Here is a 24,164-nt window from a genome sequence, read left to right as displayed (position 1 = left end):
CTTTCCCTTCCTTTTCTGTCGGGAAACGTGGCTGAATATTTTTTGCATTCCAGCTATCAAATATATTTTTATAAAATTTAAGAAGCTTTAACAAACTCTCTCATCTCTTGAATAAAAGTTGAATTTGTGACTTTCTACAAAATTATTTCCAGTATTTTTCAGGTAATAATATTTGTATTTAAAACTCTGAGTGATTACTAAGGACTGCTATTTTTTACTGTATTCTGGTCTGGATCATTATGTTTTGGAAGCTTTGTTCTCACTGTTTGCTTCATTTCTATTTGATACAGTATTTACCTTATGTCCTGTCTCAAAGTACTGTGTGTGTAGTCAGAGTGCCCTCATGCTCTGCTCCAGAATAGGCTGCCTTTCAATGGAGCTTTTTGTGATGTACAAAATACCCATCTGTTCCATGGAGTTGCTCGGAATCATCCTTGCTAAATTTAAGGGTACAAGAAGTGTCTCACCTCAGCCGTGCTGAAATCAGATTAAGAGTCACAGGATGAGCTCTTCTGCATTTTCAGTTTTCTTACTGGTTTCAGGCCTGTGGGGATCGCTGCATACGAATAAGATTTGTGTTACGGAGTGAGGCAGGGCGCCGCTGGAGGCAGTTTGCCCAGTCGGGCAGAACCGACCATTACAGTCCCAGCAGGTTGCTGAAGGTGCCTGGAGGAGCTGCCTCCTGTGGGCTCTGCTCTGCTTCTGCTGCTCCTTCCCTCCACTCAGCCCTGCACCTCTCCTGCCCAGGGAGGTCCTCCCCAGGCTGCCGGCAGCTCTGTTCCCAAATCCTATAGTCCCTGTGCTGGAACCAGCTGGAACTTTTTGGCAGCGTATTTATGAGTCTTAGTGTCTCCTGTCCCTGTGGTGCAAGAGCTGACGTTGTGTCCCTGATTCAGCCTTGTTTCCAAGCTTTCTGTATGGTCTCTTGTTCTTGCCCAGTTTGCTTTTATCAGCTTTTCTTTCAGCTGCTCGCCATATTTTCCTCTCCATTTCTTTCACATTCTCCACCATTCCCCTATTGTAACGTTTATTCTCAGCCTTTTAAAGCCCTAGTTCTGTGTCCAGCTTTCTACTCAACCGTCTTTCCTGCATCCCAAAGTGTCATGTCCCAGTTGATGGCTTCATTCTTCACTGAATGCCATCTGACATCAACTTGTGTGGAAAATACTGCACTTCTCTTCCTAAGAAAAAAATATTGGGAGGGGAGGTCAGTAATTTCAATGAAAATCTGCCTGTAGGTAATGGGGGACCTTGCAAATCTCCAGTGAAGTAGGAGTTTTGTGCATTTGATGCTTTTCTTGGGAGGTCATGGAAAAATGAACGTAAAATGTGTAAATGTTAAGTTTTTCATAACAAGTCCAAATAGTGAAAGTGAAAAGAACACACTCTAATTGTAATACTGGGCTTTCAGGCTCATTTAGAGTTGGAAAATACTGTTAATTGATCAGATGAAGAGATCAGAGTTTGATTTACCAGTTAATTTTTCACCTTTATTAAGAACATGGAGAAACAAAATTCCGTGTGGTCTCTGCTGTCCTTGACTTAGCTGGGAGTTGCACATGCTCAGTATCACCCAGGACCCTAAGTATCACCCTAAATAGAGGACATTATGTAAGCTTTTTCCACTTACTAAAAACATGGACTTTTCCTTTCTAGGGCCTCCGTCTGCTCCCCAGAACCTCATTTCCAATGTCAATGAGACATCAGTGAACTTGGAGTGGAGCCCCCCTCAGAACAAAGGTGGTCGGGAAGATGTCTCCTACAATGTGGTGTGCAAGAGGTGCGGTGCCGGTGACCTCAGCCGCTGCCGGTCCTGTGGCAGCGGTGTGCACTTCAGTCCCCAGCAGAATGGCTTGAAAACCACCAAAGTCTCCATTACTGACCTCCTGGCTCACACTAACTACACCTTTGAAGTCTGGGCAGTGAATGGAGTGTCCAAGCAAAATCCCAGCCAGGACCAAGCTGTGTCAGTCACTGTGACAACTAACCAAGCAGGTAGGAACCTGAACGCAAATTCTCTTCCTCTCTCTTGCCTGTTTTTGAGGAAAGCTGTGATTTCCATTGCATTTAGCATTAGCAAATAAATGTGAGGAGCCATAAGATGCATAACTGGGTCAACCCCCTATTTTCTGGTTATTTATATGGATAGTTCAAATTCTTCAGAGCTAGAAAAATAGAAGGGTTTGACTCCTGTAGCTGGGAGCAGAGCTCTACTGCAGGATGCTGCGAGGACGCGGGGAGGCATTCTGCAGAGGCAGAACAGTACAGCTGCCCTGGGCAGCATGAAGGGACCGAGCCAGGGTCATCAGCAGCTTGGCCCTTTATAGGGGAGACCCTGCACATGGGCACAAATATGCCCTTGGTGTTCACAGGGAGCAAAATACGCACTTGGGGAGCATAGGATTGTGTTTCTGACCCTTCAAAAAAGGGCTACATAAGATTGGAAAAGAAGAATGAGCTGGTGCTGGCTTGCCTTTATGCCCTCTTTCCTCTCCTGCAAAGTCAATTAGATTCTGTCCCGTTGTTAAATAAATACCTTCTTAACCTGCTGCTAACCACGTTTCAATTGATCAGAGCTGGCATTGCTTTAGAAATCCTATATGAGCTTTCACCTTCACGATGGTTGATTTTTGTGTTTCACTCATCTGGGAGAGTGATATACTATTTCTGTTTATACCTGATTATTTCAGATACCAGTTCTACTTTTTTCAGTCCCCTGTACTTGACCTAGCAAAGGCTGCTGCAGCAGATTGCGGTTTAGTTCTGATGATCATTTGTATGAATTTTCCCTTTAATTACATGAAAACGTTTCTTGTCTGCAGCTTGCTAGGGTTTCAAGCACAGGGTTCCAGTTGAAATTTTAATTTAATGCACAAAATGTATCTGAATATGACACTCTTCTATATGCAAATTAGATATCCAGACTGTCAGACTGGCTACAAGACAGTCAAACCTGTTATCTAATAGCTCACAGCGCTGATTGCCTTCCAGTCCCACAGATGTTGCAAGCATTCAGCACATTAGAGCACAGCTTACAGAGCTATCATTTATCGTTAGACTTATGATGTATGGGACAATATTAATTTTGTGTATTTGGATAGTACTGGCTATATAAATATTTTTAATTCCATTTCCTAATAGATGCATGTGAAAAATAGCTATGTATAGTCTAAATCTACAAATTTTAACTGTAGTCAAGAACAGTATTAACAGTGAGAGATACATTCAGTTTTGCAGTGACAGTTACAAGCAAAATTGTCAAGTCCACACTGAAGCTCCTTTGAAAATCTGGTCCAGTGTTTTTTGTTCTTTACACATACAGTTGACAGCATCCCTTTTAAATTATGATTCAAAAATTCAAACTATCGCTTTGCCTGGTGAAAAGAAGGCTAATAGAGAACAGGGGCTATTACAGAGTCTTGAGAGAAAGCTGTGGGAGAATGCTGTCATACACTATACGAAAAGAGAAGGTTGAGAACAGCAGCAGGGACAGTGTTTTTGTGCTATGAATGCCTAGCAGAGAGTATTTCTCACTGATTTTGGCATGTGTAAGGATTAGTGGATGCATATATGCATGAATAAGTGAGTGGGATCCATCTACCGTGTGAAAATTCTACCATCTTATGCTTTAATATGCAAACCAAAATCTGATTGAATATGCAAATAAGAATTGATTTTGTTTATTATCCATGAGTAGCAGTTCTTCACATCAGAAAACTTGTATTTTTGCCAACATTTCCAATTTTGAAACATGCCCAGTCTATCAAATGCTTCAGAGGGCTGGAGAAAACTGTACCGGTACAAATGAAAATTAACTCCAAGGTGCCAGCGCTCTCCCATTTTTCATCCAACTGTGTGTATTCTGCTGCACAGGAGATCTAAATAGAAATGTGTGGCCTAAACCTACAGATCTCAACTGAGATAAATAGTCCTTACATATGCAAATAATCCCATTGATTTCAGTGAAACTGCTTGCTTGAGTAAAGGTTTGTGAAGTTGGACCCTTGGGTTTTACGAGTACTGATCTGTTTAATCATTGTAAATGTGTGTCTGGGGTGCATTAAAATTCTTGTGCCACTAATTTTCATTTGCTATATTTCATTATAAAGAAATCATGTCATGATGGAGCTGTGCTAGAGGCTTGGTTTTGATCTTGCACCTTTCTTACACTAATGTAAAGCTACCTTGGTTTCTTTGCAGCAATTTCTAAAGTCGGATTAGAGCCAAGCTCCTCCTTTAATAATTTTCCCTGTTTTGCTAATAAAAATGAGACTAACAATGCTGAAAATACATAAACGACTTTATTGGGTTTGATATCTTATGCCTATGCTTTCCAGCATTCAATAGAATGCCAGCCCCTATAGAAGGTGGCATGCCTTGGGAGAAGGACAGAAAACAATGAGAAATCAGTTACTGGTGCCTTCAGCACTAACCTGAAGAAGTGTATTGCAATGACATAAAAGGTGCAGTTAAAAGGCACAGGTGTTTGTTTGTTTGCTTTTGCCATTTCACTCTTGGAGATAATGAAATGAGGCAGTTTACTTTCTCCCTTTGTTTAGAAACTCTTTTCAGTTTCCAATACTGTCGAAAAATGTTTAAATGAAAATAAGCTTTTGGCATTCAGAGTAGGATGAAAAAGTGTTTGAAAAAGTATTTTTCCTGCTTCCTTTAAAAAGGTCCTGGGTTTTATAGTTTTTGTTTGTTTGTTTGTTTGTTTTTAAAAGAGAGAAACTAAATTGCAGGCTTTGAACCAAGTAAAAATTTCTATCATCTACAAGTGAAATACTTCAGTGTTGTGACATTTTAAGACATTTTGAATATTGAATTCAACTCATTATTCTACATGTTTTAGTATAATGATTTTTTTAATTTTTTTATTTTTTTTTTTTTTTTTTTGAGATGAGAGCCAGCATTCTTTTCCCATATAAGATTAAAAAGAAATTAAAGAAAGCAAAGGCTGGAACACTGAGCTGTTGAAACATGGAGCCAGCACCCTTAGCACAAAGAGTGCTGAGAAATGGTGATATTAAGGGTCTCCACCAGCAGTGGTGGCTTTTGTGGCTTTCTGTTTTCGATCAAATGAAATCAGCACTTTGTCCATCTTTTAAAAATGTGAAATGACTTGTGGAAGAGATGTAAACCAGCAATTCTCATGCAATGCTGCTAGGAGAAGCTAATTTCAGTGAGAAGCCTTACCAGGCAGTTGACTGAATAGCTCAGGATCATCATAAGCCTTTTTTTTTTTGCTGCTAAGGATAATGCCGTGAAGCTGTTCAAAATTAAAAAGTAAATCTCTCAATAAAGAGACCTTGTTCACAGCAAGCAGGAAGCTTTTGTTGGGTTTCTTTTTAAAGAGGCACCAAACAGTTTATATTTCTATTAAAGATCACAGCCGAGCTGTTCAGGTTTCCAACCTGGCAGCCAGACTCGCATCTAAGCTCATCTGTGTGTGTGCCCGAGGGGGCAGCACCGCAAGGACAAGGTTTTGCACGGGTGCTAAAGGCATTCACAAGGCAGGGAGCAGTGGGGAGGGGGGACAGCCTACACAAGCTTTAAATACGATTTTAAAATCCAAGCTCATTATGCTGCTTGCTTTGCTCCCTTCGTTTTGTTTGCATGTTATGAGGGATGGGTGTCCTTCTGGCTTCTCTGCTTGTTGGAGTTCAAATGGTTGATATTTCCGAATAAACAGACTGTCTGGTGATTTGTTACCTTGTTAAGGTTACCTTGGGCTCAGTGTTTCCTTAAGTGGACCAGCACAGCTAGATGAAGGCTGGATGTGCCAATTAGGATGAAAATACAGTATAAATAAATAAACTTACTCTTTCTCTCATTGCATCAACTGGATGATTTCAAGCTGCCTGTGTTCAGGATCAAGAACTGCTCTTTCTTATGAATATCTCAGGATCTCTGTCCCATTTTTCCCTCTTTTTGTTCTCTCTCCTCTCCCCAGTTCCTTTGTCTCGGCGATCCCCCACACCTTGCCTGTCTAGCTGTCTGTTCACCTGTCTCAGAGCTGCTTCATCTCAGCGGCAGAGCAGTGTGGCTGGCACTGCTGCAGTCCTTCCCCCCTTCTTTTGTATGCTCCCCCGGTTCCTCACCATCACTCAGAGCCCTGCGGTTGTTCAGTATCCATTTCCAGGCAGGAACTAAAATAGGTCATGGTGCCACCAGGATTTGAGCACTGCCGAGGAGATCCACGTGAATTGAGTATTCTTCTGGGACAGGCTGCAGTGGTGGTGACCAAACTGTGATGAACCCGAAACACTGACATTCAATGCAGGGAAGGAAAATGTCAACTGTTACTCAATTTTATTTAGCCTTTAGGTTTGTTTGTGTTTATGTTCTTAATTCCATTAGTAAAAGGAAAAAAAAATAATCTGAAAGATCCTGATCCTTTGAGAATGATTATGTTTTAAGTTAGAAATGGCAGAGGGGGGAAGAAGTGGGAATTATTTGCTTCCAGATGAATCACAAGTTATACTGGACTTTTTGGTAGGGGAATATATATTCCCACTTTGCGTTTCGGTGGGTCTTCTTTGAAAGCCCACGTTTCCTTTCAAATGCTGATTAGCATTCCTCACGTGTTGTACAGAACAGCACAGAAAATGCATATAAGGTCTTACATTCTGCCAGCGTGGTTTAGCCTGTGCAGAGCTACATTTGCAGCCAGTAAAAATTCATGGGCATACATTGCCCTTGGTCAGTGTGCACGCCTCATATTGACAAAGTAATAGTTGCTCAGGCAGATCAAAAGCAACACATGCCAAGGCCAGGAAACCTAAGGTTTTCAGTATTTTCCTTTTAATATGCTGCTGTCCTGGATATTTATAACTCATCTCTAAAGAACTGCTCTGTAGTGAAATATCAAACCCCATTGTTAAGTATATTTCAGTCGCAGGGCTTTCGTTAGGTGGCTGCCTGAATACACTTGAACTACTACTGGAGAATAAAATTAACAGATACTCCGAAGATCAATCGATTCATCTGATTCTCTGAACTCCATCGTGTTCTCTGAGTATAGTCCTGGTTTCAGTATAGGTAACAGTAAATCATTTCTGTTCACTGAGAATGAACATAACATTTTTTGATTTCGTATGTGGTGCTATTTACGAGCATACCGAGAATGTTATCGATGGGGAGGTTATAAAAGAAGTTAATTTTGCTTTCAGAAACAGTAAGATCTGTAGTTGCTCAGAATACTGTAGTTTTATGCTCAGCTATTGCAAAATTTACCTTTTTTTTTTTTTTTTTTCTTCTTTTTTTTTTTAAATGCAACCCTGGTGATGAGCTGTTTACTGTTGTGTTGAAATGTGATTTTGAAGGGCTGTGTAACCCTAAGGAAGACATCATCTCCAAACAGCCAGGGAAGAAGCTCTGTGATCTTGAATACAGGATTCATCATACAGTTGTGTGACAGTTTCGCAGATCCTCTAAATAGCATAAGCTGGCAAATAAGTCATTCTCTGTTCTGACATCACCCTTCCTTCGTGAATACTGAGGATATCGGGAGGCTCTTGCAGATCAGCTCCCCTTTCACGGCTGGTGCGTTTTCCAGTCCAGCTCCCTGCCTGGCTCCCTCGGGAGGGGCGGGGATGGGGTAGTGCTGGTGAGGTTCAGGGCGTTGTGGAGGGCAGGATTAAGGTCTCAGGACACGCTGTTCTGAGGAGAGTGTGTTGGGATCAGTTGCTAAGTGTTATGGTTTGCAGCAAGTTGGGCAGTCCAACCGGGAAGCTGTGGAGGTGGGTAAGCCCCAGAGGAGCGACTGGCACTGCAGATGCTGGGCACAGCAGTACCTGGCTGTAGCTTTCCAGACATCCAGGAGTCAATTCAATTTTGTTATTTTTATCTTTATTTTTTTTTTTCAAAGTTCTTGCTACCAGCATGGTCCCACCCTTTCCAGTTACTTGTTCCCTGCAGCCAAAGGATACAGGAGTCCTTTTGCAGGCACACAAACCCCGGAGGAAACTCGTGCATATAGTTGGGTGTGTTTAAACAGTCACAGCACCCTGGACACCCAGTTCCCCATGAGCTTGATTTAAAATAATCTCTTGGCAAACACCTGGACACAGGCCAGATGTCCAGAGCATGGGATGTGTGTGTGATACTTCTAGCTGCTGCATTCTTTTTTTCCGCAAAATGTCAGGGTAATGGAAAAGGGGAGTTGCAGAGGGGTGTTTTTATTTTGCTTTAAAGGTGTTTGTACTCAGGATCATGGATCAGCAGTCGCCTTGTTCCTCAAATGGAGCTGTGGCAAGCGTGAATTCAGTGGGGAAAGAGATTCAAAACTAGTAAGCAGGGGCTTGAAAAAGGGGTGATCCGTAAGCGTGACACTCCGGGTGATTTGTTGCAGTATCTTGCAGAATTCCAGGCTAATTTTATGCAACTTTCTCATTTTGAATCTAAACCGGCATGGTTTCTAAGGCTTCACAGTTGTTTGCTAGTTACAAACAGCAATCCCCCTCCACCCCCTGCCCTGTACACGTTTTCAAGCAGGCGGCTTGGGACAAGTAGTAGGCAGTTGTAGGGTTTCACCTGCTGTGGTTGGTGAGGTGACCTGCCAGTTTGTGCAGGACAATGACCTGCCTCGTTCTTCCCTCACTTTGTCTCTCCGAGAGAGTTGTGTTTTGGCTTTTTTTGTCTGAAGATTTACATCAGAGGGAGTTACTGCAAGGAGTTCTGAAGCAAACCAAACAGTGTATTTTGGGAAGCCACAGACTTTTCAGATATAAATGTGGTGGGAGATCCAGAAAGAAGATAAGTGATCCCAGCACAAGAAATTTGGGAATTGCATGAAAGCAAGCAGTTATGAATACTTTTGAATGGGCAAATTTCAGCACTGAGGATGAGGTTTCTCAGAGCCTCAGAGATGCCGAGTGTTGACCACTTCAGATTTCTTCTGCTGCATGTTTAATTATGTGTGTAAGATAATGTGTCTGCGTAAGGAGCTTCTCCAAGCTGACAGATGCAAGTGGGAGTTTCTTATTAACAACCCCGTGTTCTTGCACAGGCTTTAACTGATGGTCTGTAATGAATGTGTACTTATAAGCATACGTGCTCCAGTCTTAGAAACAAAACCGGGAAAACTATTGTTGGGAGGGATTAAATTATTATTTTAAGGTAACTACAGCTTTCCACAAAGAAATAATAATTAAAATAACAACTGCCTGCTTGCTGGCAAATCCGCCTGCACCACCCATTTCCATGAATTTGTATTCAAGGTGGGGGATACAAGTCTTGGTCGGAAGGAAAAGAAAACCCATTGCTTTCCAAAGATCCTTAGTAAATAATCAGCTTCAGGGTTCAGCAAACAGCTTAGACAAGTTGCATGTCAGATAGAGCCAAGAAGTAATTGCAGCATTTAAATAAAAGTTTGGTTACATTTTTGAAATGATCTGATGGTTTGCTGTGCAAAAAGGAGGTTAGTTACATATTCTCCTGGGGAAAAAACACATGTAATTCCAGGAATGGGTGACATTGACCATATTTAAATTATATAAATCTGCCGTTAGGAGGCATCAAATCAGATCAGTGATGTTCCCAGTGATGCTGGTACAGATGAATAGTTACCAAACTGGCAGAAATGAAGATAGGGTCCTGCAGCTTTTATTTGCTCTGGACTATTTAACTGTGTGTTTCCATTCACTGGCAGCACACTGACATTTCATTTTTGTGAAGCTTGCTGTCCAGTCTGAGTGCTGCCCCTGAACAATTGTCAAGGAAATATTTCCATGTGGAAGGAGATTGTGCCAAAAAAAGCGTTTATGGCTACCAAATGTTTAGATGGGCTTCTAAATTTTCTAGTTGTGTCTGCAGCTTACTAAATTAATTGGAAAGCAGCCAGAGAGACAGCAGAGTCCAGTCTGTAGTTGAGCAACAATAAAAGGCTTTGGAGAACTTTATCAAAGCTTCCATTAACCCCCTGCTGATGTTCTCAAACAGGATTTTTTTGAGAGAGTGGAAGCACAAAAGCCAGGCTGCACAACTGCCCCTGTGTGTCCATTCAAAGGTTTTAAATGCACACAGTTACTAATTAAAATGCCATGCAGAGTAGCACAAATAAACATCGCTAGTCCCTGAAACCCAAGGTTTCTGCACTGGCTTATAGTTTGGAGGGCAGGATGCTGACCTACCCCTGTAAGGGTGGATAAAGCAGCCCCCTTTGGTTCAGATATTCTGTCCTTGTGTAAGAGTTGCAAACCATGTGTTGAGTCCATCCATTGGCATGAAATCACATTCCCAGAGTGCCGTCCCAAGGCAGCCTGGTATGTTTTATTTATTTTTTTGTATAGCATTGCATTAAGCCATGAGGACTAAACAGAGCTGTGGCATGCCTGCTGGATCTCTATAATCATGTTTGCCAGGTTTTGGCAGACATCAGAATGCGGAGCACACGAGTGAATACTGCTCCTTTCATTGAGAAATGTCACTTCAGATTTAGCCCCACGTGTGAACTGGTATGCAGGGAGCGCTTTATTAGTGTGGCAGGGCTCCAGTGGGCTTCCCCTTCCAAACAAAGCAGGCAAATGTGTAGCCTCTATCTGCATCTACTTGAAGGATTTCATGGCGTCTCCTTCGATTAAGGTAATCTGCCTTCATTACTAAATTCGAGAAGCAGAGTCCCAGAACTGTTAGTATAGAATGGATTCAGGGTCTCTGAAAATTGTGATTTGTAAACTGATAATAACAAAAATTGACTGTGGATTTTTTTTTTTTTTTTTTTTTAAATACAGTCTAGAGAGATGTAGGAAGCTCAAGCATTTATATTTTACTCCTCTAGTCATTTGCATTTCAAAACATTCCTTATGGGAAAGTCCTACTTTAATTTAAAAAGAAATGATAACTATTGTCTCAGCCTTCTGAACCATTCCTGCAGAATTTATGAGGATTTTATCCCTGCTATCGAATTCTATCACCTAGTCTTAAAAAGATGATTGACTGATTTTGATTTTTTTATTAAATATTTCTACTGTTCCATAAAATGTCTTTGGTTTTGCCTGCACTAAAATCCATTGAAAGTATCCATGGATTATTACAGGCAGAATAACCCTTAAACTGTCATGTGCATTGGATATAAATGTCTTTCAGTTTCACAGATTACTGAAAAGTAAAAGGAAAGCACCAACGGTTTTAATTAGCTTTTTATGATTTTTCATTTTCTATGTGCCATGAAATGGTCCCATCAATAAATAATAGAGTAAGACAGTTTTGACCAAGCAAAATAGGAAGGTATAGTGGTCTGGAAGAGGCGTCTCATATATGAATTGAGTTTTATGTGGTGTCCATTTATTTTAGCAAACAAATAAAGGCATGATCTCAAGACAACCCACTACAACGGCTCCCTGGGAAGATTGTGCTTGTCTCAGTAACGTACTGTGTTCTTTAAATCTGTCCTCTAAATCAGCCTCAATTTATCTTTCTTAGCATAAAAGGGAATGCAGATGGAATGGCTGCAGCCTCCCTTCTACTTTATCAGGATATTGTGCCTGCACAATAATAAGACAGAAAGTGACTGGAATATGCAAGTGGCTGAGTGTTAAATCCAGTGTTTTTTAAGCTCCCTTGGCACTCTGGGACCAAGGGGAGTCCTGTAGGAGCTGCAGAGATTTGTGGGCTCTCCATCACACTAGAGACATGATGTGCAGACCCAGTGGTGCCTTTCCAAGAGTATTTCAGCCGTTTGCTTTCACTGCTGCCCATGCTGAAGGTTAAAACTGCAATTATGCAAGTACTGGGAAGAACTGATTTGAAGAGAATGGACTGGGCTCAAAGGGAGACTTCTTTATGCAGATGTGGCATTTTTCTTTAACCAGAGAATATTTTTATTTATATTTATTACACTGACAAGCTGCAAACATCACAGGTTAGAGGGGCTCTGTAGCACGGGAATTTCCTAGCTTATTGTTACTCTGGCTGATCCTTAACTGGAAGTTACCAGCTTCATCCGTATCAAATGACAAGATAATAAACATTTTGGACCTGTTGATGAGAAAACTAAACTAAAAACAGAACTATGAACCTTACAGAGGAGGAGATGTCAGATGGGAAAGGGCTTTGCGTGCTGTTGAAGAAGAAATTATTTTTGAATTGCAGGTTTTGAATGAAGATTTTATTCTTCATTGCAGTCCCCATCCTGTGTGCTTCTCAGTTCCACCCTGTAAGTAGCCTTTGGGGCTTTGGCCTCAGAGGGGAGGAATGAACTTCTGCAGAGATCTTCTCATCAGTACTGGGGGCAGGCTCTCTGTGTCCTCCTGTCTGCTGCAAATCTGGGACTGAAAATGAAGGTCCAGACTTGGAATACAGACCTATTTATGTGGTTCCTGAGCTAATTGGGGATTATTGTTTTCACTGGCTTTTATTTGCCCAGGCTGTAGCTCAGTACTCCTCTGGGAGATAAACATGGCTGATTTCTTGTACAACTCCAAATCTGCATGAAGTTGATTTTTTGTAATTTTACTTTATAGGATTGAAATTGTTCATAACGGCACTTGCATTGCACAGGAATCTTTACCAATTAGCTTTTTTCCTGTTTTCCACTGAGGCAGCCACCTTTAATATTTAATTGCTTGTTCAATTTGGGGGTTTTCTAAAGACAGTTTTTCAATGAATAATGCACTAGTTTTCAGTATCCAGCATCAAACCAAAATAGTGATGAAAACCCTTTATAAGTTTAATTATGTGCCACCTATGATGTAATCGGTTACTGACATCGTGAACTAAGATTTTAATTTTAAGGTTTATGTGTTTCAGGAAGCTTAAGACTCTTCCCCAGTTTGTCCCTCATCACCCTTTTTTTCCCTTAAAAAAGCCAGCAAACTTGAGGTAGCTTTGCTTTTTGCAGCAACACTCTGTGCAGAATGTAGTTTTCTCTCTCATCAGGTCTATTGATGATTTTTAATTTCCTGAAGAAATATGCCTGTTGTCGATGAAGGAAAAAGGGCTTAATTTAGAGTTCCAGTGAGAGGCAGAGTGTGAAAGCAAGGTGTGCTGCAGTTTGATCTCTGTGGTACTTTTCCAAAAGCACAAAGGATCTTTTGCCCCTGACATGGTTTAGTGTGAGGTGTCCCTGCCCATGGCGGGGGCGGGGGGGGGGGGGGGGGGGTGTGTGGAACTAGATGATCTTAAGGTCCTTTCTAACTCTAACTGTTCTATGGTTCTGTGATTCTAAGAAGAGGAACTGTGGTGGTGAATATGGCAGGATGTCTTGTAGCACCCTGGAAGAACTGAGGATCTCCAAGTGCTGTCAGACCAGTGTCCTTCATAAAGTGCTACCTACTTGAGCACAGAAAACCTAAATCCTGATTTACTCTCAAGAGTTTCTCAACAGCCCAGAGGCAGAGGCTGTATCATGTTGAAGCCATCTAACCTTTGTCCAGAAGGTGCTTTACCGGAGTTCTAGCTGAATGCTCTGAATATCAACTGTAATTAAAATTTATAGGTTGTTCAGCTGGAATGTAAATATATAAATACAAACCTTCTGCACCAGTCTCTTCTGTGTGATAGAGCTTAAAGTGAATAAAGGTGAAGTTCCTTAACTTTGGAGACTTCACAATTTATTACTCTCAAGCATTAAGGCAGGAATTGTGATTTTTATTGTCATGTGAATCTTGGCTTTTGATTCTTTTAGGTGCTGCAGGCTCAAGAGGGCATATTTGAGACCCAGCCTGCAGCTGCTGTTGGAGCTGTGTATCACGGCTGAATTAAAATGTTCATAATCTTACTATCTTTTCTTCCTCACAAATTCTTGCATTTCTGACTTCGGGTGATTGATCTGAGAAACCCCAGTGGTAAAGTCTAACTCTCTGCTATTACTGTAGCACTTCAGAAGCCAGGATGAAACAATGTGGCCAAATTTATTTATTAAAATAGTGATTGCTGCTTTAGCAAAATGAGTCATAGCATTTATTTATTTATTTTGTTTAGAAGATGCTTCAGTAGTTCCAAAGCATCTAAGTGGCATATAGGGCAGAGGCTTTTGTTTGTCTGGATTTCAGAAAGGCTTTTAAGCAGCTTTTTACAAAATCTAATATTCCTAATGCTGAAAGTAAAGTGACAAAGGAAGTTATTTAGCACATATATATATCATCTAGACATCCATGTTTCAAGTAAATAAATAGTAACAGTTCAAGAACCAAGGACACAACAGCATTAGGAGATGTGTTGCCTTGGGTATCAAATCACACATTTGCCCAATAGTGGGTTAAGCTTTATATCATAACTTGGTGGTAAGTATAAGGAAGGACCAAGGAGCAGAAATGAGGCTTTCTATTAAAAGATTGTAGACATCAGGTGAGAGCTGTCCTTTGCAATGTGAGACAAGGGGTTGCTCGTTGGGCATATTAATATTAGTAGGGCAGGGTAAATAATTTTGGTATTGTTTTATGGATTGTTGATACACTATTGTAAGTTGTTCATAAGCTGCACACAAGAAGTGGTTTGCAGGGCACAGATACAGTAAGTTATTTTGTTGATCCTGTACAGCTCTACCCCCCTCACCTGTTGGCTCATGAAGTGTACACAGACATGTCTTAACTCCTCTGACTGTGGGCAGGAGGATGGGAAAATGGGAGGAGTAGCTGGATGGTTGATTGACTTGGGCAGTGGCATAGAGAATGGTATAAGGGTCTTATTTGGGGGCCTTTGATGTGTATTTGAGAGGAGCTTTGATTTCCTTCTGGAAGGGAGCAGAGGAGTTTGTTTTGAAAAGGCAGCTCAGCAGCAATACAAAGGCGAAGGACTGGCTATTTCTGGGGGGGAATTAGCTCTGGTGGCTACCTCAGGCTTCTTGGGAGGAGCAGCAGGGTGTGTGGGTGAGGTAGAGTTGCCCTGAGGGGATGGAGGTAAGTGGGTCATATTGCTCCAGACAAACTATTTTGAGTAGTTAGGGAATGCCCAGTTTCCACCATTGTTATCTGTTTTAATAACTAGAGGTTATGGTCTCTAATTTCTCATTCTGACTCTCCCAGAGCCACTGTACCCTGGGGTGCTACACATTGTGTCCCAGCATCAGTGATTTCTGATGGTCTGTGCTTGCTGGACCAGCATCTGGGAAGTACGAGAATGATTACATCACATGCTTCCCAGGAGTGTTCAACCCAGAATTGAGGTTAGAGGATCCTACCTCTAAGCATGACTGGTCTGGGCTCTGGGAGGACTCCGAGAGTTACAGCAATCTCTGTCTGGAGTGCAAGGCCCATTTTCTCTGCTTCCCTCAATCCAAGCAATGAAGTGGAGCATCAGTGTTGGCTTCTTCGGGCTACAAAATTTATTGTTGTTTATATTGGGTCAGATTCTAACCTCAGCTAGAGGGAAGTGTAACTGTAACGTGACCTGCTTTGTGACCAGCGGCTCCAAACCTGCTCAGGTCAGACAGCTGCTGACTAATTCCCCATCTTAACAAATTGCTTATAGCTCTAGAGTTTCTTAGAGCAATTCATAGTGCTAAGTATGCTCACCCTTCTTGTGTTAATCATTCTAGTTTAAGCATTTAGAAATGTTTCCATGCTGGTGTTTTCTAAGTGGCTGTAATTTTCAGACAGATTTTTATAAATTGCCTTCAAACTGAAAGACTTGTTTTCCTGTTTGTTTTAGACCAGCATTCATACATACAGGAAATACACAATATTCTGCCATGTTTCTGTTGGCAACTATTAAGTTATCCTTGTCAGAACATGCCAACAGGATTTCTTAGCAAGCTAGCAAAACGAAAACAAGCAGTTCTCAGGCTAAACAGACCCCATGCTTGCGATGCAATACAGATCTCTTGCTAAATGCTATGTAGATGCTATAGTCTTTTGGTTTAAGGCAATCTTTGGGATTGCAGGTTGCAGACTCAGATCTTTGGAGTTACTCCAGACCTGTACTGCATTAACTGACGTCATTATTTGGCCTTCAGAATCGGAGGGCCAGTACCTGAAAATAATGTATTGCTGTCAAGAGCTGGTCCTCAGAAATTAATAGCCAGAATGAGCCATCTCCTGGGTGTGCAAATTCTTCTTTGTCACCTCTGTCTCATTGCAGTTCCTGATGTAAACCACAGGAATTGTGGTCAGACCTCAGCTCCTATAATTGCTTTGATTGCAATGAGAGCAGTTCTGGAATGCTGAAGTAGTCTGTGCAGAACTGGACATGCAACCTGGAAAATACACAGGCTCTTTGTGGATCTTAAGCAGCTACTGCATGCTGGTCAGTCTCACCTTGTTGCCTGGCAAGATCATGGAGCAGATCCTCCTGGAAACTATGCTAGGGCACATGGAAAATAAGAAGGTGATTGGTGACAGCCAACATGGCTTCACTAAGGGCAAATTGTGACTGGCAAATTTGGTGGCCTTCTATGATGGGGCTATGGCATTGGTAGGTAAGGGAAGAGTGATTGATGTCATCTACCTGGACTTCTGCAAGGCAATTGGCACTGTCCCGTATGGCATCCTTGTCTCTAAACTGGAGAGGCATAGATTTGACATATGGACCACTCGGTGGATAAGGAATTGGCTGGGTGGTCGCACTCAAAGAGTTATGGTCATTGGCTCAATGTTCAAGTGGAGATCAATGCTGAGTAGTGTTCCTCAGGGGTTGATATTGGGACCAGTGCTGTTCAACATCTTTGTCAGCAACATGGATAGTGGGATTGAATGCACCCTCAGTAAGTTTGCTGACAACACGAAGCTGTGTGGTGCGGTCAACGCGCAGGAGGGAAGGGATGTCATTCAGAGGAACCTTGATGTGCTTGAGAGATAGAACAGTGCAAACCTCTTGAAGTTCAAAAAAGCCAAGTGCAAGGACCTGCACCTGGGGCAGGACAGTCCCAGGCACAACTACAGGCTGGATAAGGACTGGATTGAGAGCAGCGCTGAGGAGGACTTGGGCTGTTGGTTGACAAGAAGCTCAGCATGAGCCAGCAGTGTGCGCTCACAGCCCAGAAAGCCAACTGTGTTCTGACTACACCACAAGGAGTGTGACCAGCAGGTCGAGGGAAGTGATTCTCCCCCTCTACTCCACTCTTGTGACACTCCAGCTGGAGTACTCTAGCCAAGTCAGGGGTCCCCAACATAAGAAGGACATGTAGCTGTTGGACCAAGTCCAGAGGAGGGCCACAAAGATGATCAGGGGTCTGGAGCACCTCGCCTATGGATACAGGCTGAGAGTTGGGCTTGTTGAGCCTGGAGAAGACTACAGGGAGACCTTATAGCAGCCTTCCATACCTAAAGGGACCTACAAGAAATCTGGAGAGGGACTTTTTACAAGGGCATGTAGGGATAGGATGAGGAGGAATGACATTAAACTGAAAGAGGGTAGGTTTAGATTAGGTATGAGGAAGAAGTTCTACACTGTGAGGGTGGTGAGGCACTGGAACAGGTTTCCCAGAGAACTTGTGGCTGCCCCATCCCTGGCAGTGTTCAAGGCCAGGTTGGATGGGGCTTTGAGGGAGAGGTTGGAACTAGATGATCTTTAAGGTTCCTTCCAACCCAAACCATTTTGTTTCTGTGAATGTCGCCAACAACTGAAACTGGAGTAGGGTGGTAAAAATACAACACTAATAATTCTTGACTACTACTATTTGTTGCTGCTAACAGCCTGGGTTTTCCTTCAATCTTTTGGTTTGATGCAAGTCAGAGCCAGCTTTTGTGGTTTGGCAGGAATTGCAGCACAGGTTCTTCTGGGAGAGGCAAGAAATGAAAACTTTAAAACAGAGGAAATGTTTGAAACATAATAATGCTGTGTTAACAGTCTTTAAAATCTCATTTTCTAGCTCCTTTCTTTAAGCACACATCATTACAAACATAACTGATGTGAGCTACTCCCTAGGTTTGTCACTCGTTTTTCTCAGATCTCTTTAGCAGTGACTTGGTTGTGGAGCCTGGAAAGAAATGGAAGATCACTTGTGACTGTCATTTTGGGATGAAGGGGTCTTGTGAGAGCATCATGGTGCTTTTCCTGAGCAGAGTAATTTCTAGTAACAAGGAGGGAAAGTTTTAGTTCAGAAGTATTATGGCTGATTGAAAGGATTGAGAGAAGGAGGCCAAGTTCATCTGTCACACTCCTTCTCGTTACGTTAGCCAAGATTTCCCAGTGTGGGTGGATAACCTTGGGCGATTTACTCCAGTGGTGTAGATTTAAAGTCTTTGCTTTAAATGCTAAAGCTTGAAAATGCTGGCCTGAATCTTGGTGCGTCTCTGTTTCCAGGCTGGGAGGAGTTTCTTGCCAGTCATCATTCCTGGGGGAGGGAGAGGCAGACGGTGGGAAGACAGAGGACTTGGGAATGTCTTGGGAGGCTTCCAGTGGCTCAGTTGAGCAACTGGGGCCTCTGGATCCTTGTCCAAGTCCTAACTGGGCCCAATCATCACTAGTACAAATGTTTGCTTCACTTACACAGAGAGAATAACGAAAGAAAGGAAAAGAAGAGCATGTGGTTAGTTTTCAGAAGCACACATCCAGCCCTCAGACTCTTGCTGGTCCCATGGAAAAAGGTGTAGCTGTCATACTGACAGTGAAGAACTGGAGTGCTGGATTCTAGCTCAGTTCTTCACACATGCACGGACATCTAATCTCTGTGTGCACGCAGGTTCACATGTGCAAAAACCTTTCATGTGCTTATTCTTACGCACATACGTGGCTTGTACGTGTGCTATGCATGCATTTGGAAATTTGGTCATGCTAAAATGCATTCTACTTTGTTTGTAAAGCCTTTGCCAGCAGTTCTCGGAGCACAGAGCTGGTGTTATTCGGAAATGGGAGCATTGCTGCCTGGACTAGAGAGAAGAGTGGTTAAAAGGACCAAGTAACCAGCAGGAAGAAGAACTGAACATTTTAGGGAAGAGCAGAACTACTTTCATTTTAATTTATTCTGGTACATGAAACTAAATAGGGCTGGATACTTCTCCCTTTGCTTGACTTGAAGTCAGTGCAAAAGCTACTAGAGTAAGTTATTGTCTTACATGAATAAAATGACCAGACTCTGGCCTAGAGAATGTTGCCTTTAGAAATGATTAAAAATGTTTGATTCTTTGTGTTGTATATCTTTTTCCTACTGTGAGATTATTTGATAATATAATTTATAAAAATCCCATGTAAACCCCCACAATATTACGAGGTAAATATTCAAAAAGAAAACTTGAAATGTGTCAGGTTCCCTTAAATGCGTTTTGTCCCAATTAGGAGAAGAACTTTTATTGTCTTGTTGTGATTTCTAAGAGGACTTTTCTGCATTGTTAGATTCTCAGAATTGTTGTGGGTTTTTTTTTTTTTTTGTTAGTAATTAATAACGGAGCAGGCTTTTTGTATCTACCCTGGAAGGTAAAAATGCTTAATCACAGTAACATCATTAGTGCTTTCAAGCATTTAATTTTGATGCTTGACAAAGTGCATAGCCATTGATAAGAACAATAAGTGGTGGTGTGCACAATTGAAGGAAAAAAAGAAAAGCATGAAAACCCCTAAGCTTCAAGTAATTAAATTTAAATATGTTATTTGAATTTAGCTGAGACAATGTACAAACTGTGGGTATATTTTTCAGTCAGTGAAAGACCCCTTGAGTAAACACAATCCATTTAAATTCAAATCATGGGGAGTGGAAAGTAAACCCTGCTGTGGTTAAGAAGGCATCTTCAATAAAACACTGGGCATTGTGTATCTTTGATATCTGAGTACTCATGTGTTGTAGTTTTGTAAAGGGCTGTTTTCACTCATGGATGCCTACATGCCAGACACTTTATTGCATCTATTTATTTCCTGTTTTTTTTCCTCTCCCCCCGACTCCTAATTTGAACCAGTAATGAAAAACTGACACTCTGCTTCTGCGATCCTTTAAAGTGCCTCAAAACTGTTACAATTCAACACTTACTAGCCTTGGGATATGGCTTTATGGCATTTGGGTGAAGTTTTTGTCTTTCCCTCTCTGTAGGCCGCATGCTTAGAACCGCAGTAATAAAACTACTAGTAGGTGTTTAATGACAGGTTATTGAGGAAGTAGATAAAAGAAAATTGCAACATTCACATCAGTAGGGAGTGGGGTTTTTAAGGGAGAGGAACTGCTGAGCTTTGAACTAAGGAAAGTTATACTTGGTGCTTTTGTTCAAGGAGACCCTGTTTTAGACACCAAAATACTTTGTCATTCTTCCCTGTGAAATGGGCTGTTCTGGTGGAATTGGTGTTTGGTACGTACAGTCTGTGCATGTGTGGCAGAAAAAGTTGCTGTTGTAAGCAATGATCATTGAGAGGCAAGTTTTTGTGTAGTGTTCCTTTCCAAATACCAGCAAGGAGGGAGGAGGAAAGTGCAAAAAGTGAAAGAAAAAGTGATCTCCCACTCTGATCCAAAAATATTGTGTGATCGTATTGCAAACGTCTTAATCGTGTACAATATTCTCTTCAGTCAAGCTGTCCTCAGTATGAGGGTTTTTGTAGGAACGTGTGTATATAATGAACAGTTAGCCCACGCACATATAAGAGAAGATTCTGTCTTTTATTCTGCTCATGATCAAAGCATCATTTTACAACCTGTTACATGTTTATCTTCACATCATCCCTAAGAGGCAGTTTAGAGGCAAAAGAGAGAAGAACAAAGAATGTAAATATTTTACAGAAGCTCACCCTGTGAAGGCTGTGACTGCTGCCTGTATTGCCATGATGAGCTGGCAGTGGTGATGTCCTCTTTGTCCTGAACTCTGTTGGCAGGACTCTTAGGCTCTTTGTGTAGTATATGTCCATGGAGACTCAGACCTGTTTGCTTTCTAGAAGCCCTCTCAGGTCAGCTGGTGGATCCTGGAAAACAAGGAAACAAATAAACCTGATTTATAAGGCTATTTGCAGAAATAAAAGAGAATTAGTAATGGAGGATTTTATACATGCAGTAGGATAACTGTAGTACTCCCTGTGGTTTACAGAACCCAGTTCCTCAGGGTCCAGAGGGCTGCAGATCACCATCCTATTGCATACACTGTTATAGGTCTATGCTGCAGAGATGTCAAATAGCTCCTGGACAGCCTCTTGCAATTGTGGTACTTCATCCTGTAGTTGGACTTCAACACTTGGGATTTCTGTATAGCACATGGGAAGACAAGATGTACAATCAAAACAAAAAACCTCAGAAGTAAATTGCTCATCTACAGAATACAGGACAAAAGAGGGGATTGAAAGTTAAGTAGGATGAATTTGCATGTAAAGGACAGAAAGAAAAAAAAAATAGGGCCATTCTTACAATTGTAATCGTAAGGAGTAACAAAGGAATGGTTGTACAAATCCTCATTGATCCATCCTATCAAAGCAATGGGTGTACAAATGCTTCTGGCCTCCTGTCCTGGAGGCCAGGAGTAGGTTGTTTATTCCGCTGTGGTGTAGTGCCTAAGATCAGCTGTCCATTTTTGAGAGACATGAGAAAGTACTTGTTAAATTATATAAAACTAAGCATCTTTCACAAGAAGCAGTAGTTAATATATATATATATTATTCTGCTCCAAATAACCATTTTACAACAGAGAAGAAATGCATTTTCATACAGCATGTACCAGCCCAATATTGAAGGACTTACTAAATTCCAATATAAATACCTGCAGAAATGAAATGGAAAACCAAGGAGGTTAGAACAAGGAATGAAAGTGATCTTTCTCTCTACAATTCCTGAAGTCAGACCAGCATAAGTGGCAGATTCTCAGTAAAAAGAATTGCCTTTCTGCCCTTCATGAGTCACCAATTAAGTAAGCAGATTTCTCACAGTTGGCTTATCAGTAATGGGGGGGTATGTGTGTTTTAGGGTAACAAATCTGATTTCTAATTTATTTGCTGAGCAGTATTCTCACTGCAAAGTGGGAAAAAAAAGTCTGATCCTCTGTTGAGGAACTGTGAGGTTATTAAGCAGGTTCTCAGTCATGCCACAGATATAACTTGATGGAGCATACCTGGATCCTCCGCATTGGCTGTTTATAGTCTCCTCTGTCACCCAGTATTTGCCTTTGTTTGTGAGAGACAGACAAGGGAAAAAGAGATAAAGGTTCTGGAGGCATTTCTAACAGAGATGCCAAACTGTCAAATAGTAAATCGGGAAGCAGCTCCCTGACGGTTTCACATCAAGAGGAGACACCCTTTTGTGACTGCGCTGTGTATACTGGTTATTTTCACTTCCATCAGAACTGTCTGATATGGTCAAGTAGGTTTGAGGCTTCCAACCTTCAATTTTCCTTTCATTTATTGTGACTGTTTTATTTACTTGTCTTTCTTAGTAGTTTTCAAGGATATGTGTTTCAAGGATACTTTTTAGTTTCTAACATTTTCATGAATCGTCATCCCAAAGTTAAGGGTAGAAAAAGAAACAAGAAAAGGAAAGGAGGGGAAAAAGAGCAACATGGCTACAGCTTCAGGGGACAAAAGAAGAAATATATTCAATTTAGGAAGACCTCTAATCTCTGGTTATACAGGACAGCTTTGTTAGATAAGATTAAAAATTTCATGAATGTCCCTTTTTATCCTTGGAGACTCCACCATTTATACGAGCTATTGTCAGTATCAAAAGAGCTTGATAACAGCTGGCTAGAGACGTGACCACACAGCAACACAACAGCAAAAAAGGGGCAGCCGGGTTCATAAATCTTCAGAAAACCCGTTCCCCCAGCACAGCCATGAATCTGCTGCTATCACAGTCAAAGGGAGAATGCATTGTCTTCCAGCCAGTCAAAAACCTGAACTTCAGCATTAGCAGGGGCTCTATTGAAAGTGTAGGGTGCACAATGAGATGTCTTCCATTATCTTCTTCATTGCAGCCCTTATTACTGCGCATAGATACAGTTTAAAGGATCTTTGAGTTTAGCTTGTTGCTAGGTTTTCTCCCAAAATCGTGCAGCCCTTACCCTTGGCAGTGTCTTCCAGCTTTTCCTGTTCATCGTATCAATATAGCACCACGGGGGCAGGGTCAGATGAAGCCAGTTTGGTACACAGTGGTCCAATCTCTGATATCTTCTGGCTGGGAAGGAGCTACCAAAGCCAGAATCTGGCCTTTGGGCGCTGAGCTTCCCCATTCTCCAGGGACCGCCCACAGACACGGGCATAAGCAGGGCAAGTTTAGGAAGCACAAATTGGCTCAGAATCTTGAAATACAAGTTTCCTGGTTTTCATGGGAGGGTCCAAATTCATGTGTATTCAGCTTTATTCTGGTTTTACTTAATTCAGTGGCAATATTTTCTCAGCTTTAGAGAAAACCAGATTAGTCCCTCAGGAACTTCAGAGTTTCCGTAAAGCAAATAGCTAACGAAGAAACATCAGTTAATTTTAGGAGGTGGAAGAAGAGATTGGCTGTGGACCACAATAAAAGTACAAGTTTATGCACTGTGCCTAACAAAGGGCAAAAAAAAGGCAGAGTCTTTTAGTAGTTTAGCCTCTTATGGAGGTTTGTACCTGGGCGTCATGAACATGGTGTTTAGACAACTGTGTTATTACTTCAAAACCCACCTGTATAGAATTGCCCAAAATCCAAGAACAAACTTTATTAGAGAGAATTAAATGTGATGCTGTTAGAGAAAACAGGAAAAATACTTAGTGCTTCTAATCGCCATACCCCCCCAAGAAAAACAGTTTCTGAAAGTGCTCATGTTGTGAAAGCTTTAATTAAAAATGTGTTGCTCATTAAAACTAAAGTATTGCTTGTAGTTTTTATTTTATTTTTTTTCTTCTAAATTCTGGCAGCTCCATCACCAATTGCTCTGATCCAGGCTAAAGAGATAACACGGCACAGTGTTGCCTTGGCTTGGCTGGAACCTGACAGGCCAAATGGAGTCATCCTGGAGTATGAAGTCAAATACTATGAAAAGGTACTGTTCAAAAATGGACAAGCAAGGAGGGGTTTTTTGGGTTTGAGGAGAGCTTTTGACTTCATTTCATTGTGGCTTATTTCCAGATTCCATCATTTGAAACCAAATAGAATCAGTTTAATAAAATCCAATTAAAGATTTCATGCACTTGAATGGTTGCTTGACAGAGTAAGAATCATAGCTGTTCCAGCTGTATAGCATGAGTTCGTTATTTTTTTCCTACCTAGGAACTGAGCTTTTGTAGCAAGCATATATATAATGAGAATCAATAATGTTGGTCAGAAGTAAGACAGTAGCTGATAGACAGAAGTATAATAATGAAATATATAACACAGTAATAATAATAATATCTGTTCGCCGATAGCTTCCACT

General features: G+C 41.4%; 1 protein-coding gene across 1 annotated transcript in view; it reads left to right on the top strand.

The window, feature by feature from the left end:
- The window catches only part of EPHA4 (EPH receptor A4), a 102,617-nt gene that overhangs the window by 56,028 nt on the left and 22,425 nt on the right, over positions 1 to 24,164 (top strand). Inside the window, exons 4-5 of the mRNA XM_010018881.1 lie at positions 1,657 to 1,995; positions 23,668 to 23,792. Of these exons, the coding sequence (XP_010017183.1) occupies positions 1,657 to 1,995; positions 23,668 to 23,792 (464 nt within the window). The remainder of the gene's footprint in view (positions 1 to 1,656; positions 1,996 to 23,667; positions 23,793 to 24,164) is intronic.

The sequence above is a fragment of the Nestor notabilis genome, unplaced genomic scaffold (genome assembly GCF_000696875.1).
Source record: "Nestor notabilis isolate BGI_N333 unplaced genomic scaffold, ASM69687v1 scaffold1127, whole genome shotgun sequence".
NCBI classification, from domain to species: domain Eukaryota; kingdom Metazoa; phylum Chordata; class Aves; order Psittaciformes; family Psittacidae; genus Nestor; species Nestor notabilis.
This window is presented reverse-complemented; position numbering and strand designations above follow the sequence as displayed.